The 17,061-nt window shown below is 40.1% G+C and overlaps 1 protein-coding gene across 2 annotated transcripts in view; it reads left to right on the top strand.

The window, feature by feature from the left end:
- Nucleotides 1-17,061, top strand: part of EPS8L1 (EPS8 signaling adaptor L1) — a 98,846-nt gene that overhangs the window by 11,883 nt on the left and 69,902 nt on the right. For both annotated transcript variants that reach the window (XM_073571070.1, XM_073571071.1), the window contains one exon: nt 16,388-16,433. In XM_073571070.1, coding sequence (XP_073427171.1) covers nt 16,417-16,433 — 17 coding nt within the window. In that variant the 5' untranslated portion in view covers nt 16,388-16,416. Of the gene's footprint in view, nt 1-16,387; nt 16,434-17,061 lie in introns of those variants that run through there.

The raw sequence follows: 17,061 nt of genomic DNA, 5'->3' as shown, positions 1-17,061 counted from the left end.
TGCTGTTGCCCGACATATCAAGGTGAGGTGATTTGGTTCCTGCTGTTATCTAATAAGATGTCAAGCCTTACTGTCTGTCCTGGGCAAGGCGCAGCGCTGAGTACACCTCTTCACACTTACTAAGGTTTATTTTTGGCAGTGGCACATTGTGCTGATAGACAATTGATGAAGTACATTTAATTACCCTTATGAGTGTGAAGGGGCGTCCCCTGCTTCTGCTTGTACTGTCGCCCAGGGCTGTGTTACATTTCATCTTATTAATAGTCCTAATAAATTTGCACAAATAAAATTGACACATGGTTTATATATAGCAAAGTAATCATTGCAGGGCTGTCTGAATTAGGTAATTCATTTCCTAACAACCTACAAGGGAATCTTAATTAAATGAAGGACAATCCCATACCTGACCCTCCTTTATTAACCACTTGCAATATTCTCACTGACCACTGGAGCTTTTTTAGACTTGTACGTCCTGTCCTTTCAGCAGGCTCCTTATCATCAGAGGCAGGATTACAATGACGGGTAACATCTCTATACACAGCTGATAACACAGGATTTGCAAAGGCAAATAAAATAATGGGATGCATTAAAAGAGGCATAGATGCTCATGAGGAGAACATAATTTTACCTCTATATAAGTCACTAGTGCGACCACACTTAGAATACTGCGCACAGTTCTGGTCTCCGGTTTATAATAGGCGAGGTCACATCTGACCCTGCTCAATTTCATAATGACGTTTCTACGAGTTCATTAGATGCTTCAAGACAAAAGATAGCGTTAGAGACTAACAATGGTGTCTCTGTACATGTATTGTTTCCTGAAACAGGAAGTTACGTTCTAAAAAAATTCCCAGTGGTCGGTGTGAGAATTGCAAGAGCTCTATATTTTATTTTTCATACGGACTGTGATATGTTAAAAAAATTGTCAAAAATATTTAAAGCAAGAAGCAATAGGCCATTTTCTGATGACTGCTTCCCTTTAATTAGCTACTTGTCCAGTTACCTAAAGTTGAGATCCTTTTGAATGTTCCCTGAGCTCATGTGGCATAAAGGCAATGCTCATGTACACCACTTATTTGGCATTTATCACCACTGCTACACCAAATATGCCATGTGATGGACACTATAATAAAAATTGTGCATGCTCACTGACTAAAGCTGGCCCAACACCTGGGATAGCTCCCGGCTGAACGTCAGTTCAGCAGACCGTTTTCTTCCCGACTCCCCAACACACGAGCACTCTGCTCAGCACCCTCCACGATCAGTTGATTGAAGGGGCAGTGGTGCACCAAGAGTGGCACAGCGCCTTACATCCAGTAGTGGCCATTAGTGGTACTGCAAGCTCTGTACCATGCACTTGTATGGAACACAGCTTGCAGCCACTAGTAAGTCATTCATCTTAATTAATGAATGCAGGCAGACCATGATGTCTGATTCTTGTGGTTACAGATATTAGTACAGGTGAAGAGGTGGCTAGTGCTGACTCTCCGCTACGTGTTCTAAAGGTGTTTATGAAATCTATGAAATACTTATCGAGCTTATGCAGCTGTTTACAATACACTTTATGCAGATTTTAGTACGGAGACTTTGTACACTCTTGGGATTATTTTTTTTCTTCTTACTTTAAATGCATGTATTTGGAGCAAAAATACTTTTTACAATCGGGTTTGATTTAAAAATTTTGCACCGTTTCGATTTCACAGGTTTTGTTGTTCCTGCACGTTCAACTTTGATGTGGTCACATAACAGAGAGGAGGTCAAAAATAAATGGAGGCCTATCTTACTGACAGATTCTCAGTTGGCTCATTCTGCAGCCAACAATAGAAGGCAAACTGTGACAATTTTTTTATGAAACCCAAATGCAAAAATGATTTTTTTTTTGTGTGCCTAAAATACATATATTTAAGTTTAAAAGTGTTTGGAAAGGTGGACAACATCAGGCCAGCTGAACTTGCAGACTGGGGATATGTACTTTCACCAGGCCGAGTCAAATTTTGTTCACCACTCAAGGCGTCCACAGAAATTTATTGATGCCCAATGAGCCCTGTGCAATTTTTGGATTTTCTCTGGGGCAGTTTGAAGAGGAGTTGAAGAAGGAGGTCATCTAGGGTGTCTCTAAAGGGGAAGATTTATCGGTTTACGAGATTGTTGGGAAAAGGTGCACCAGGGGATGATTTATTGAATGACAGTCCATCACACAGCTGTCATGTCCGAGGGTTGTGGTGCACGTTGTATAAAAACCACCACTTTGGTCACCAAGAGAGTTTGTCCCATTGCTGATTTTTCTAAAAAACCTAGGTTAAAAACAATGATTAGAAAATAAAAAATAGTAATAGTACATGTATATAACATAAGGTACTTAGTTGCCGATATTCTGATTTAAAAAAAAAAACAAAACACAAGTCATCCCACAGCGACAAGGTGACCAAATCGGGATAGTCCCTATCTCTAGTAGTTCATCATGTGCCATAAGGCCTCAAAACCTGGGCAGAGCAGGACCCAGACTTGACTGATTTTTCTAGCATCACATGCCAAGATGGTCCCTAGCACAATTGGAGCAGTGGGACGCCATAGTAAGAGCATGCCCTAACGAACTAACTTTTTCATGGTAAAAGTGAAACCTTGAAGTGGCCATATCGAGGTCCTTATGAAGGTTAAGATGTCTTCATATCCTACAAATGAATTTCTGTAGATGCATTCCTGGGCCATTAGTATGTAAAGGGATGCCAGGTTTTATTCTATAAATGTACAAGGTGTGTCTGTTTGCACAAATCTTAGCGGCCCCTCCTGGGCCATTTACATGTGCAGAATGCTACATGTAACTGCATTAGCACAATAGAGAAGTGAGCAAGGGCTGCGGCCATTACACCGAATACCATTCTCAATATTTACCTATCTGTAATACAAATGGTTAAGACTCTGGGAAAACTGTTAGTGCCGAACTATTAACTTATTCCCTATTAATAGGATAGGAAAAATGTTACTGACCACTGGGGGTCCGGCCCGACGATCCTAAGAATGGGGTCCATGTGAATGGATTGGCGGCTGGGAAAACGCTTACTAAAATAATGCATAAAAAGTCCAGAATCCTTCACATAATCTGATCTATCAAAACATTTAAAGAAGTTATTCTGAATTTTTTACTTATTCCCTATTGATTGAATAGGAAACATGTTACTGACCACTGGGGGGTCCCGCCTGACAATCCGTAGAATAGAGTCCATCTGAATAGATCGGAGGCTGATCATGTACGCCTCTGCGCCATTCTTTGTCTATGGGGTCCATGGAAAACAGATGTTGGACATGCTCAACGTCCGTCTTCTGATTGCTGGGGTCCCAGTAAGTTATCCTCTAGCATATTGATGGGGATACCCTAAAAACTTGGTTAAAGCCCACTAAGGCTGGTTTCACATTTGCGTTAAAACAACGCTGCGCCCTGCGTCGTTAAGCCCCGCCCCGAGCCGGCTCCCTGTCCTCCCCATCCGGGATCACCGCCTACTTTCGCATGTGCACGCATGCGATCGGCGCACCCTATCTTTAGCATAGGGTGCGCAGATCATGCGCTGCCAGTGTGAAAGTAGCGTGCTGCGCACTTTTGACGGTGCGCCTGGTAAAGCCATCCAGTCTGGCCTAAGCTGTTACTAGTGGTTCAGTCGCTCGACCCTTATTCACATTCACGCCACTTGGCAAGTGAAAAGGTTTTAAATACTAGAGTAGGGACTGTCCCACAAGGGTTGCCGTGACGTGGCGGGATGGCTTGTACATTGTTTTGATCAAAATTATGTTTACTAAATACCCTTATTATTATCATTACCTTTATGCATTATTTGCAGTATATTTTTTACTTTTTAGTTATATTTGTGTTTTTTGCTTTTTGTTTTATTGCTCGTATGAGTCTGAACATTGACTCTTGAATTGATATTTGTGAATTATTGAATGGCTGCTGTTTACCTCTTATATCAGCTAATACAGGATATTGTCTGGTATCTTTGGAGGACAGGGATACAGGGTCATTGAACAATAGAAGTATTATGCCCACGGGAAAGGAGAGCCCGGGGTTCAGTGGGATGAGTCCTGCTCCATGTCGTGTCTGGTCAGTGGACGATAGGACCCAGATGTCTCCACATCTCTTATATAAATCTCTTCTAAGATGGAGAAATCAAGATATAAAAAATCCAATCTGTTAGTAATCTTAGTCGTGCTGCAGTGGTGACTAGTCGCAGTCTCCTCGCTTTTAGGGCTCATTCACGTCTGTTTTTCATGTACAAGTGCTATCCTTGGTTTTCACAGAACTTGTAGGTATGATGCTCTATGGGACTGTTTACCTATCTGGTTTTTTTTTCCTGGACCAAGCGGTCCAGCAAAATCGCGGAAACATATCCAAGTGTTGGATGAAAATCACTAAAGCGAATGTTTGAGTGAAAAAAAATCAGCCAGCTGTTAGATGCCATCATTTTTCACGGACTGATAGGAAAAGATAGAGAAACTTTTCTTTTTTCTTTTTTTTTTTTCTTGCTAATGTGGGAAAAACTACTGAAACTTGAACCAAACTCTGAAATCTGGATGAAAAAATGATGAAATTCAGTCTGATTTTCTTGTTCATGTAAAAAAACAAAAAAACAAAAAGGACATCTGAATGCACATGCTCTCCATAATGATTGACTTGGCACACTTAAGCGATAGGTCAATCAAAGCAGAGTGGACGTGCGAAGAGCCACAGCATGATGCAGATTGCTATAGAGGCTGGTGCATTGCAGATTTTATAAATGTTTCCATCCAAATTAAAATCAGCAATTTTAGCCATGACCCTTCCACAAAGGTATTTACGAGCCTTATATCACTCTACGGCAGTTTAATAACCATAACTTTGCTGCCAGATTCCTTTAATTCCACATTAAGTGACCCTTTAAGAAAAATTTAGATAACGCACTGTTTGGTCTACACCCCTATAACCCAGGGCATGTTGTCATTATTGGGTTTAGCACTTTTACAATCCATAAAAGATATCATCTTAGGTTTATGATCTCAGTGAAGTTTATGTAGAATGACGCTCTGTAAATTCCACTCTATATGGTTATCGGTTTCTTCCTAGTCTTACATTGACCTCTCTTTATGTGCCATGGCCAAATGATGACAGTAAACATGTCATAAAGTGCCCATACACATTGGACGTGCAGCTATCGGCAGAAAAATCATTAATTCGGCCGACATTTCTCCCATGCTCTGAAACAATTGTCACTCGGCTGCTCCTGTGTTCTCATTGAGAGATCCGCTAACCAACTCTTTCCTTTGACAGGGAGTACAAAAAGCAATTTCCCCATATTCACTACATAGCTGTGCAATTTCATCCATGTTGACTTTTTCGGACAGCTTTTATACAACGTGAATAGGAGCCTTAGAGGACCTTTCACTGGATTTTTTTTATGCCTCTACCTTGTGCCAGTCATTACACTGGCTACCCATCCACTCCAGAATCCAGTACAAACTTATTACCCTCATCCACAAAGCTCTCCATGGCTCAGCACCACCCTACATCTCCTCCCTTGTTTCAGTATACCACCCTACCCATGCCCTCCGTTCTGCTGATGACCTGAGGTTAGCATCCTCAATAATCAGAACCTCCCACTCCCGTCTCCAAGACTGTACACGTGCTGCACCAATTCTTTGGAATGCACTTACCAGGTCAATATGACTAGTCCCCAATCCCTACAATTTTAAGCGTGCCCTAAAAACGCATTTATTCAGACTGGCCTACCGCCTCAACACATTAACCTAACTATCCCTGTGTGGCACAGTGAAAAGTTTTACCATAACCAGGTTCCACGCATCATGTTCCCACATGTTTTATGCATCTATTAGCCCTCTGTGTCTGTACTGATACACACTTAACATTATGGTTGGTGCAAACAATGAAGGCAACTGTTACCACCCACCTTTCGTGTCTACCTTTTCTTTTCTTCCCTCATAGATTGTAAGCTTGCAAGCAGGGCCCTCATTCCTCTTGGTATCTGTTATGATCTATGTGATTATTGTTATGCTGTAATGTCTAACGTCTGTATAAGTCCCCTCTGGAATGTAAAGTGCTGCGGAATATTATTATTATTTCATTGAAACTGAGTACATCCTCCAATTGCTGCTGTTCCGCTGATTCCTGAACAGTTTTTTTTTTTTTCTGTGCCTTTTAGTTCCAAAGCTATGCCCTATGGCACTAAAGAAGAAAATTTGCACTTCACTAAATTTGCGTGCATCACAGAACTTCACCATCGGCGTGGTCATGTTTTGATTGGCCAATGTCAAGGGAGAAAAAGCAAACTTCTGTAATTTGTTTTGGGGGGGGGGATTTTAATCCTTATTTCCAGGAGGCATAACTTTGGAAAGGAGAGGCAGAGAAGAAAAAGAAAAACTGTTCCAAATTCAGCGGAGCCGTGACTGAAGAGATGTTCGGTTTAAATGAAAAAATCCAGTGAAGGGTCCACTTTAATTAAACTGAACTCACTGATATGTATTGGGAGGAGAGGGTCAGAGCTTTCATAATACCAGATATAAAATAGGTGTTCAGCATGTTGGAGTCGAGCAAAGGCTTATTCCTATTGATACATAGGGGAAGCCAACAAACCAATTTGTTTTGGCCAAGGTATCCAAAAACAAGATGAGGGCAGTGCATTGTACCATTTACCGGGTGAAGGAGATGACGTGCCCCAGAGGCTGTGGGATACCCGGCACCAGGCCCGTTAACTTCAATGGGAAATGTCACCGTGGCAGTGAACCGGTCCGTGGCCTCAGGCAGTCATATAAAAGGGGTAGAATTGATTAGGGATGAAGTTTTTGTAGTGATTCGTGACGCCAGTTGGAGTGTTTGACTGTAGTATAGCCGGCACTGCAGATGATCCCTGGGGGAGTAGATGGTGATGGAAGTGCAGATATTTAATCCTCTCCATCCAGGGCCGACCCCCAGAGATTGTGATGGTAGTAGAAGGCACGGAGTAATCAGGCAGGAGACAAGGAAAGTCACTTTATCATTTACTGTAGTTCAGATGCAGTTCAGAGGAGATATTACAACTCTCACCAGGTTACAGTCTGCTCTGGAGAATGGGAGTTATCCTTCACTCTGCTTGTGACTCAGTGTATGCTTCCTGCTATTCTAATCCCTTCAGGGACCAAGGCTTCCCGGAGTTTAGAAACTTCCAGTATAGCACTACTCACTGTGTATTTCCCCTTTGGCATCTTGCAGCTTGGGTCATGTGTGAGGCAGCTCAAGTCCCCTCTTGCACAATCCTTTACTGATCCTAGTTCGCTGCAGTTTTCCCAGGGTAAACACGATGCTGTTGGTTGTATAATCCCACACAGTCTCTCAGCTTACCACCCTGCTCTGAAGACATGGATGACCTAGGGGCTGATTCCCTGATGCTTATTAGCTCTACTCCTGGATAGAGCACAAGTCTAATGGCTTCCAAGAGCATTCGTCTCCTCCTTCACTCTGAAAACAACTCTGCTCCTCCCCCTCCCAGTTGGGGTGTGTCTGCAAAGCTCTAAGCTTCAGACAAGTAAGGGAGTGAGGTGAATTGTGTGTTGTGGTCTCTAGCAGAGAAAGCATAACTCCCATTGCTCACAAAACACATACAAAACAGTACATATTTAACCCTTTTGTGGCGGTAAAGACGCAGGGTGCAACAGAGACCCTACTTTCCATTTTGATCAGAATAAGCTGGGGAGGTAAAAAGCTATTAAAACATAAAGTGATTAATACCACCGACCTCAAATAAGCTTTTGAACTTTATCAAGATTGTTCGATAATCTGAATCTGTATTGGGCTAGTCCACAATTCCTTCTTGGTGAACTAAGAATGTTTGGTTCCAACAGGGGTGTAGCTCTAGGGGAACAGAGTTGTAGTCGTACCTACAAAGGCCACATGTAAAGACTCTAGTATTACTCTAGGCAGGGGCCCCTGTTATAGATACAGGTAAACAATATGCACTTTACTCTAGAGAATCGGGAGTCTGGAACTGTCATATTTGCGTCAATCCATAGTATACGACCACACTGGCTGCAGCTGGTATATGACCCCAAGTCAGAATGTCATTGCTGAAATAGACACTGATGAGGAACCCGGTAAAATCAGTATGGGAGTGGCGGGGAGATGCGTGTTGGTGATTACAATTTATTTTCTCATTCTGAGCCTTTTGTAGGACATTTTTACTTCCTAAACAACCCCTTTAGGTCTCCTCAAAAACTAGTATCAGCTTGAATCTGAATTCATTAGCCCGTTTAGAACTAAGCAATAGAATCATAAAATGTTAGAGTTGGAAGGCACCTCCAGGGTCATCGTGTCCAACCCCCTGCTCAATGCAGGATTCACTAAACTGTCTCCGACAGATGTCTGTCCAGCCTCTGTTTGAAGATTTCCATTGAAGGAGAACTCGCCACCTCTCATGGCAGCCTGTTCCACTCATTGAGCATCCTCACTGTCAAAATTTTTTTTCTAATGTCTAATCTGTATCCTTCTCCCTTTCAGTTTCATTCCATTGAGTCTGTACCCAATATGGCCTCTTTATGTGGCCATATGTGAGCCTGTGCCCACTTTGGCATCTTCTGCTCCACTGGTGGGATTTCCCGGGAATTGGTGTCCAGTATAATTGTACCACGAACAGTATATATTGACATTTACATCCTGATCCTAACAAATCCCCTCCCAGCAATACTTCCACTCCCCTGAGGAACTCTCCTGGTCCTTCTCGGCACTTACATGGACCTTTCCTGCCACATTGACCCACAATACCTGGAATTTTGGGAATCCACGACTGTCCAATTATATTTTGGGGGCAGATGTGATTTTTTTTTTTTTTTTTTTTTTTTTGCCCAGTTTCTGCCAGTTCAGATATTTCGCAGCATCCTTTGTAACAACTTCTAGTTCTATACTTACAGGCCGTGTCTTCTGTCAGTATTTAGATGATCCCATCATTTGTCAAAGAACATATAATATCGACTTCTCACAAGATGAGAGATTTTATACAAAAGCAGGTGAAAACTTTATAAATGTAGAAGGTCACCGAAAAATACAATTTCAATAGATTTATACTGTAAGATGTCTTCCAATCAATTGTAGAGAACAAATCTATTGTCTTGTTTTAGCAAACACTTGTGTTTTCCTATGAAATAACATTTATTGTAGCTCCTTTTTTTAACTTTGTATTTTGTCATTCTCTTGTTAATCCTCATGATTATGTATAAGTTAAACTTACCATTTTTTGTAGGAGGGTTTGTCTGTACAAATGAAGCACTTGATTGAACACTCTCGAGTTTTGTAGGGGGTACTCCACTTTGTTAGGGTGCAATATATTCTTTTCCATGAGTAGTATATGACTGATGTAATACTACAGGGTGGTGTTTATGCATCAAATAGAGAAACGGGGAAAAAATAAAGAAAATATGAAAAATGTATCAAAAAATGTTTCTATGCTTGAAGAGGAACGACCGGTATTTGGTGTAGCTACCATTCCTCCGGGGTTCAGTTTGTTTCCTAGAATACATTTGATACAGTAACCGCGTTTGTGAGGATTATGCAAAGAACTTGCAAACTCAAATATAATTTAATAGTAAAAATAGCATCTCAAAGTACAATATCTCATGTGTTACTGGGGAAATAAAGGCCGTGGGATGTTTTGACACAATTCTGCTTTTATCAATGTATCATTGATTAATTGACAGTTATGGCTAAATTTTGCTTTTATATACAGTATGGCTTGTGCAGTGTGGATATGAGCAGCAATCATCATCCTCTTATCACTCAATGGCAATAGGAAGATCTCCAAGCAAAGTGAACAATGGATTACTAGGCGTTTTTGGGAAAACACCATTTCATTTTTTTCATGGATAAGTTCTTTCTTTTCAGAATTCTTTCCTTTTTTAATGCTTCTCTTGGCAATGATTGAAAAATCAAAAACCGAGGTGCTGATTTATTGTGGTTAGCACTGTTGCTTTGTAGTGTTGGGATCCTGAGATCAAATCCCACCAAGGACAACATCTGCAAGGAGTTTGTTTTCCCCGTGTTTGTGTGGGTTTCCTCCGGGATCTCCTTTTTCCTCCCACACTCCAAAGACATACTGGTAGGGAATGTAGATTGTGCGCCCCAATGGGGACAGTGATGATGTCTGTAAACACTGTGGAATATGATGTTCCTATATAAGTAAGCATAATAATAAATGCTAGTCTGAATGCACCAGAATTCAAGGCAACATGTCTGGCACCACATTTATTATGTGATGCCAATCAGATTGGAAGGACGAATTCAAAATAACGACACCATACACCATAACTGTAACAAAGTTTGGAGCATATATTTGGACAGCTAGATTTTGTAGACTAGACTGTCTGAAGATACACCAGATTTATGAGCCACTTTATTAAGTTTGGTGTGTTTTAATAAAGTTAAAACATTTTAGTAAATCAGTCCCACCACGTAAATTACCCTTGGGCTAAGATCAAGAACTTTGTGGACCAATCATGGTTGTGACTGTCTCCATGTGCTCAACTGCACAGCAGAACCTGTCCGCCAAACTGTTCCTTCCTGACTTCGAAGGCCCTCATGTACTTCAGAAGATCGTCCGGTCTCGGAGAAAATTGGCAATTTAGAACATGTATTTTGTCTTTATGCTCTCCTAGGCGGCAAATCCATATCTGGATCGACTGGATGTACTTAAGAAAAGGTCTTTGGATTCTAGATCTTTGGAGTTGTGCGTCGAAGTAGAGCAAAGTGTGGAGTTGCAAACCAATAAACACCTATAGCTTTGCTCATCACCCAGTTGTTAGGCTACAGAATTTATAGAATTCATAATTATATATGCCCTGTAAAACATATTACGTGGCACATGCTTATTTAGGATGATAATGGTGCACATAAAGTTGGTTTACTAGACCTCATGCATGTAGAATAGAAGGTTACTCTGCCCCTTGTGTAATTATAGTATATGCAGGACACTGTTGTGCTCAAACTATTTCCTTATCTTTATTATCGGCTGTTAGGTTCCCATAAAGTAATTAATGATCGTTCCTGAAAAAATGCACAAAATGAAGCTTCTTACTTATTTCCTACCGAATGGCCAAAGGGGAACGTATTAAGTCACTTGCCACCTAAAACCGGTACAAATGAAACAGAATCTATGCTCTGAAATGGAATATTACTGAGACACGATGACATGATGTCGGATAACACCGAGGTGAGATTCCCAGATTATGTTGGAAGCTTATGTGACTCCATACCTTGCAGTCCAGAGTGACACCATAGACGGCTCGCCGAAGAGACCAAGTACCACGTCCTGTATGAGTACACTATTTTTATTCGATGACTGGCACAATGACTCCACTGGAAGTCATACTGAATGACACACCGGCTAATAGAATATCCGGCATGCAGAGATTGCACCGTGTATGATGTGAACATGTTTTAATGGGCACCTTTTAGTTTTTTTACTTAAATGAATGTACAGTATGTTAGCCCCTACAAAAATTTTGTAATTGGCTTTTATTAAAAATTTTTGTTTTTTCAGGCTCTTGGTTTGCACAATTCTGGCTCCTGAACGAGTTAATTAAAAATCTATGGGTCAGAGTTTGTATATTATCTGACTTTTTTATATAGCGGCGGATTTATGATCAAGGACCACATCATAGTGGAGCTGAACTTTGTTGTAGTCATAAATCAGCTGAGGGAAGCTGATAAGAGTTACAAACTCTTCTGTCAAGAGGTGGAAAAACTAATGAAACCGGACTGTAAAAATGATTTTTAGCCCAAAATAAATGCATTTAAGTTAAACAAAGATGCTCGTATCTTTTATCTCTGGCTTTACTGCTCTTCTTATTGATGCAAATAGGTTGTAAGGAGCAATGTCAACACAATGTCCTTAGTTGACTGCAACAGGTATCAGATAACGGCAGTCTTTGCACCGTCCATAGTCTAGCACATCTGAAAATGGGCTGTAGGCCTCGTTCCTTCTAATTTGAGTGTCCTAGAAATTATAGGGTTAAAAATTCCAAACACTATAGACTGGTAGTTTTTTTGGGGGGGGATTGACCAACCTCATTAGTTAGATATTTTAATGGTTACCTTCCCAGAGGGAAAATTGCTTGTCTATAGTTTCTAAAACTGTCCTTGGTAAATGGAATAATACAATTTAGTAGTCTTTTTTTCTGGTGGTTGGTAGACCAGGTGCCCGCTGACTATTGGAGTCTTCTTGTAGTCACTTTAGCCAATTGCACGTCCAAATTTTTCTTCTCTGTATTTGATCAGTGCTTGGTATATCCGGCTTGAACTCAACTGACTGAGTGCTGCCACTATTGGTCAGTCTCTGACACCTCTGGGCACATTGGTATGGGTTAGGAGAATGATCCTACGTTCCTCCTATTCTTGCTTTCACTCGGCAACCTATGATGCCATTTCCTCTGGGTACCATGCTCCTCTCTGCCAAACGCTACACACATAAGGGCTTCTTATAAATTACAATGCCCTTATCCAATGTACTGTGAATCTCTTTCCATTCCTATATCTGTTGGCTCTTCGCATGGCCAGTTCTTCCAAGCTAATGTCATTTATGTTTCCAAAAAGTGACTTTTTTTGGAATATCTAGAATGTGATTTGAAATGCTAGAAGCCTACATCAACGAAGAACTTTGTTCTGGGGCACAAACCGGTCTCTTGAATTATGGAACCATAAAAACTCCAACATGATCTTGACTTTATTGCAATTATTTGGTGCTCCAAAAATCTTTTGGTCAAAGTGAAAGATATCTGGGAACATTTTTTTTTTTTTTCATTCAGGTCTTTTATTGGGTGTTCCTGTTCCCCTAACCCATACTCTTTTTAATGTTTTGATGTATTTAAATCCTATGCCAAAAATTCTGAACTTGCTGTTTATTGATGTTCACTACTCTATGAGCTCTACTTTAGTAACACCTTGACCGCTCCATTTCTTTTGTCCACAAGCACCTATAGGAGCTGCTGTGTTTATCCCCACCACCTTTTTTGTAAGTTTTGTGGACCTGTGAAGGGCTCTCTATGTCCTGAGACCTTGTTGGCAGTTGAATGGAGGTTAACAACGAAGGGTCCTGGCACTATTCAACGCGCATAAAGGATGGCAAGGCTGGGAGATGTCACAGTGGGAAGACCTCAATAACTAGCATCATGGAGCCACTTTTTCCTTTCTTTGTAGGGTCTTAATTAAATTTGAAGATGATGAATGTATCTGAAAGTAATTATGTTCTAATTTTTCTAAGAGTCAGTGACACATCCAACCGGCTTTCCCTATACTTTTTTGCCAAGTTGGCCATGAGTATTTGCTGTCGCTCTGATAGAAATGTTTCCTCGTTGAGGAATGTAACCTATGAAAAGATCTGTATATCTGGGACTCAGTCCCTCCTCCCCTGCGTCAGAGCTCAGCTCAAATTATTTCCTATCTCCGAATGCCAAAATAGCCTCAACATTGGACTGGAATTTAAGGCTCCGCATTCTCGAGACATAAATCTTCAAAGAGCATCACGCACCTACCTGTAATCTAAGTGTTTTTGTATGCCATCATCCTTGTTTGTCTCATGATTTATACCTACATTTTTAATTGATGGCACGCTAACCCTTTAATAACCAGGTAGACGCACATACAATTTTTGGTATGTGCTGTTACTTATTGTTTCTGGTATTGCAGGTGTTTTTATGCAAAGTTGTCAAGACATGGTTTCTCCTGACTAGAGAGAAAAAAAAGCATATGTCCTGTACTTTTCGTAAGGCATAGTACCATTGTTCTATAATTCTTTTTTTTTTCCTCCAACAATCATATAAAGATTTTTACAAGTAAAAGGAGAATTAAAGGATAGGTTTTGCTCTTCTTTTCCTGGGAGTATTTTTTTTTTTTTTTCTTCTTTTAAGTCCTCCGTATGGTTCTAGAGCAGTGATTCCCAAACTCCAGTCTTCACAGCCCCAACAGATCATGTTGTCCAGATTTCTTCATTTTGCATCGGGGATAGAATTATCGAGGCCTCAGAAGCTGTGGCAGGTTCTCTACCTCAAGAAATACGAAGGAAATCCTGACACCATGATGTGTTGAGGGCCGGGAGGACTGGAGTTTTGAAACACATTTCTAGAAATATGGGTCTTTTTTAGTGCAACTTTTTATGAACTTTAGAAAAAAAAAGTGTTGCTCGGAGGATCCTAGGGGCTATGTGTTTAGGCGACTCTGCAATATTACCCTGTGAGTCACGCCCCCTTGGAAAGACCAGAAAAAATTGCACTAAATAATAGCCATATCTCAGGAACCGTATGGCAGATTTAAAAAATAAATAAATAAAATACTCAGGAGAGCAGCGGGAATAAAGTAAGAGCAAAAATTGTCCACTTTTGACCTAGTGATAAGTCCTCTTTAAATCAGATATAAATAGTAAATTATATAACTTGTTATTAAATCTCCTGTAGCCAATCCATCCTAGGAAACCCAGGAAAGAATTTACCTTGTCTGGTAATTTCAATAGCTAAGCCAGCTCCCTCAACATAAAAAGGGGCTGGCTTAGCTATTGAAATAAGAAGTTTGCAGACTCCTTTCATACATCACTGTCACCACTTACTGTCACATGGGAGGAACACCTGTTATAAATGTACATACTGTAGCAGGTGTGGGCCCTGTTAGAAATTTTGCCTTGGGTAACAGCAGGTTCAGCTTACGCCTTTGCCTACAAGATTACCCGCCACAATCGTCTTTCAGACTGCAGCCCATATTATATGTGTGTGTGTGTATGTGTGTGTGTATATGTATGTATATATATAATATATATAGATAGATAGATAGATCGGATGAACTGGATGCCTTGTTTCTTTTTCTTAGGCTTACATCATTGTTTTAATAGCGCTCTGGATAAAGAATAGTTAACATGCTGGCACAATTCAGCTGATTGATCATTCAGAACTACACCCTGGCACCACCTTCTGCTAATGTTACACTCATCACTAAATGATGTAATAATTATATGGATTCCAAGGTGTGACTCAAACGAAACCTGCATCTCCATCTAAGCTATAAAAGAGTAAAAAGGTTCATTAAATATTGCAATTAGCAAATTTACTCCTTCCCCAGGGAAATGAAATTCTTCATCTCCAGCTATTTAGAGCTTTGATGATCTAGTCAGAGCCCTTATTTGCACCACTGTGTGTCTACCATCTACTCGGCCCATCTAGACCCATTTTTTGGTTTTAAAACACAAATTACATAATGTGTCCATCCTGTCCACAGCTTACTTCTAAAGTTCTAGACAGGTGACAAAAACAATGAATCAGTGTTTTTAATAAAACTCTAAATATTAGTACATTATATTAGCATTATTAATCCGAATACAGAATGATTTTCAATATTTTGTGTTTTCAAAGAGGAGCTCTCACCAGGTCAAAAGAGAAGCGTTTTGCTCCTATTTTATTCCCACTGCTCTCTTGACTATACCACTTTAGCCTTTACTAAGGGGGTGTGGCTCACTGAACTCCTTGGGGGCATGGCTAACAGGACTCCTTGGGGGTGTGTCTATAGACTGCTCTACATTATTACCTTGTCTGCCCCTTTAGTAAGGTCATAAAAGTTGACATTCCAAGAAACACAACTTTTTTTTTCAATCCTCCATCGAAGCAGCCATACAAGGTCTTGTTTTCTTGTGGAATGAGTTGTAAGAAAAAACTCCAGGTGCTGTGAAATTGCGGAGGGAAAACAAAACAATTACACAATCCTTTTATTTTGTTGTGGGAGAGAGTGGGTTTGTCTTTATGTCGTTCATTGGGGACATGTAGTTAAAATGTATGTGATTTTTTTTTTTTTTTTAAGAAAATCTGGGAAAAAAGCATATAAAGCAGCTATTGATGAACATACCAGTTTAATATGTCCATGAACAATCCTAATTCTCATTCTCTGTCACTTAGCATCCACTACTTTTCCTACCTAGTTCCTCTTCATCATCATTCTGCCAGCACTATTGGTGCCAGAACTTCCTTCACCTCAATTCCCAGCCTGCATTTCTCCAAATATGTACTAAAACTGAAATTCCTCCTCTTTATGCAGTTTGACAAATGGAGAGCAGGAATAGATAAAGATCTACCCCCACTTTCTGCAATCCACGTTGAGTACTTTCCTGCTGACATCTAACAGTTGCCACTATCTAGTCATTTTTTGAGGATAAGGCTATCGTATTTTGTATATATTTTCTTCTAAACCGATGAAGAAAAATAATAAATATTTCTATATTATATGAAGAATATGTTGTTGCACATGTTTTCTTAAAATGTTACATTTTACTTGTTTTTTTCCCCAATATTGTATGTTTTAGAAATGAAAATATAAGAAAAAATAATATAATATTTTTTTCTTTACAATTAGGAAGAAGATCTCTTAATCAAATTATCAAAATGAGTTCCTCACCTCGGTATGTACCAAGAATGACACTAGAAATAAAGCTACATTTGGTTTTAAACTTCTTTACAACATTTGAAGAGGTTTTGAAGTTGCCATATCGTTCACCCATGCAATACTAACTTAATATGGCACCTTGCTGGTTCGCTCTTTCTATAGGTGCATGAAATATTCTGTGATGCTAATTCTTAGATTTTGTTTCTGCTTGGCTTGCATTGATGACTTTCCAGGTTGATCTGCCATTTCCTCATCACACCGCGCTCCTGCCTGGGCAGTAACCTCTAACCACAAATGATCTGCTATATTTCCGCTTGTTTGTTTTGACTACCAGCTTTTACTTTTTGTTGTGCCTTTTTCTGTTTCATCAAGTTAAGGTGATACAATGGTAGAAAATTTGGCAGCTGTGTTAACAATCTCTTATCTTTACCCTAATCTGGTCTGAAAATACATGACAGGTGTAATGAGGAACATGGAGAACTGTGAATAGAGGGTGGGGAGCGAGCGGGACTACACTCAGGACAAACCACTCCAACTGGATTCTTTCGGGTTCACCCATAACACTTCCGTTTTTTATTTCTTGTAACTTTGTGTTTACTCTTTCACGTTCATACAGGACGAAATTTTATGGCAAAAAATGCTAT

Source organism: Dendrobates tinctorius, unplaced genomic scaffold (genome assembly GCF_039654945.1).
Source record: "Dendrobates tinctorius isolate UK_male_01 unplaced genomic scaffold, ASM3965494v1 ptg000028l, whole genome shotgun sequence".
Classification (NCBI taxonomy): Eukaryota; Metazoa; Chordata; class Amphibia; order Anura; family Dendrobatidae; genus Dendrobates; species Dendrobates tinctorius.
The sequence above is the reverse complement of the archived record's forward strand: the minus strand, read 5'-3'. Positions and strand labels throughout refer to the sequence as shown.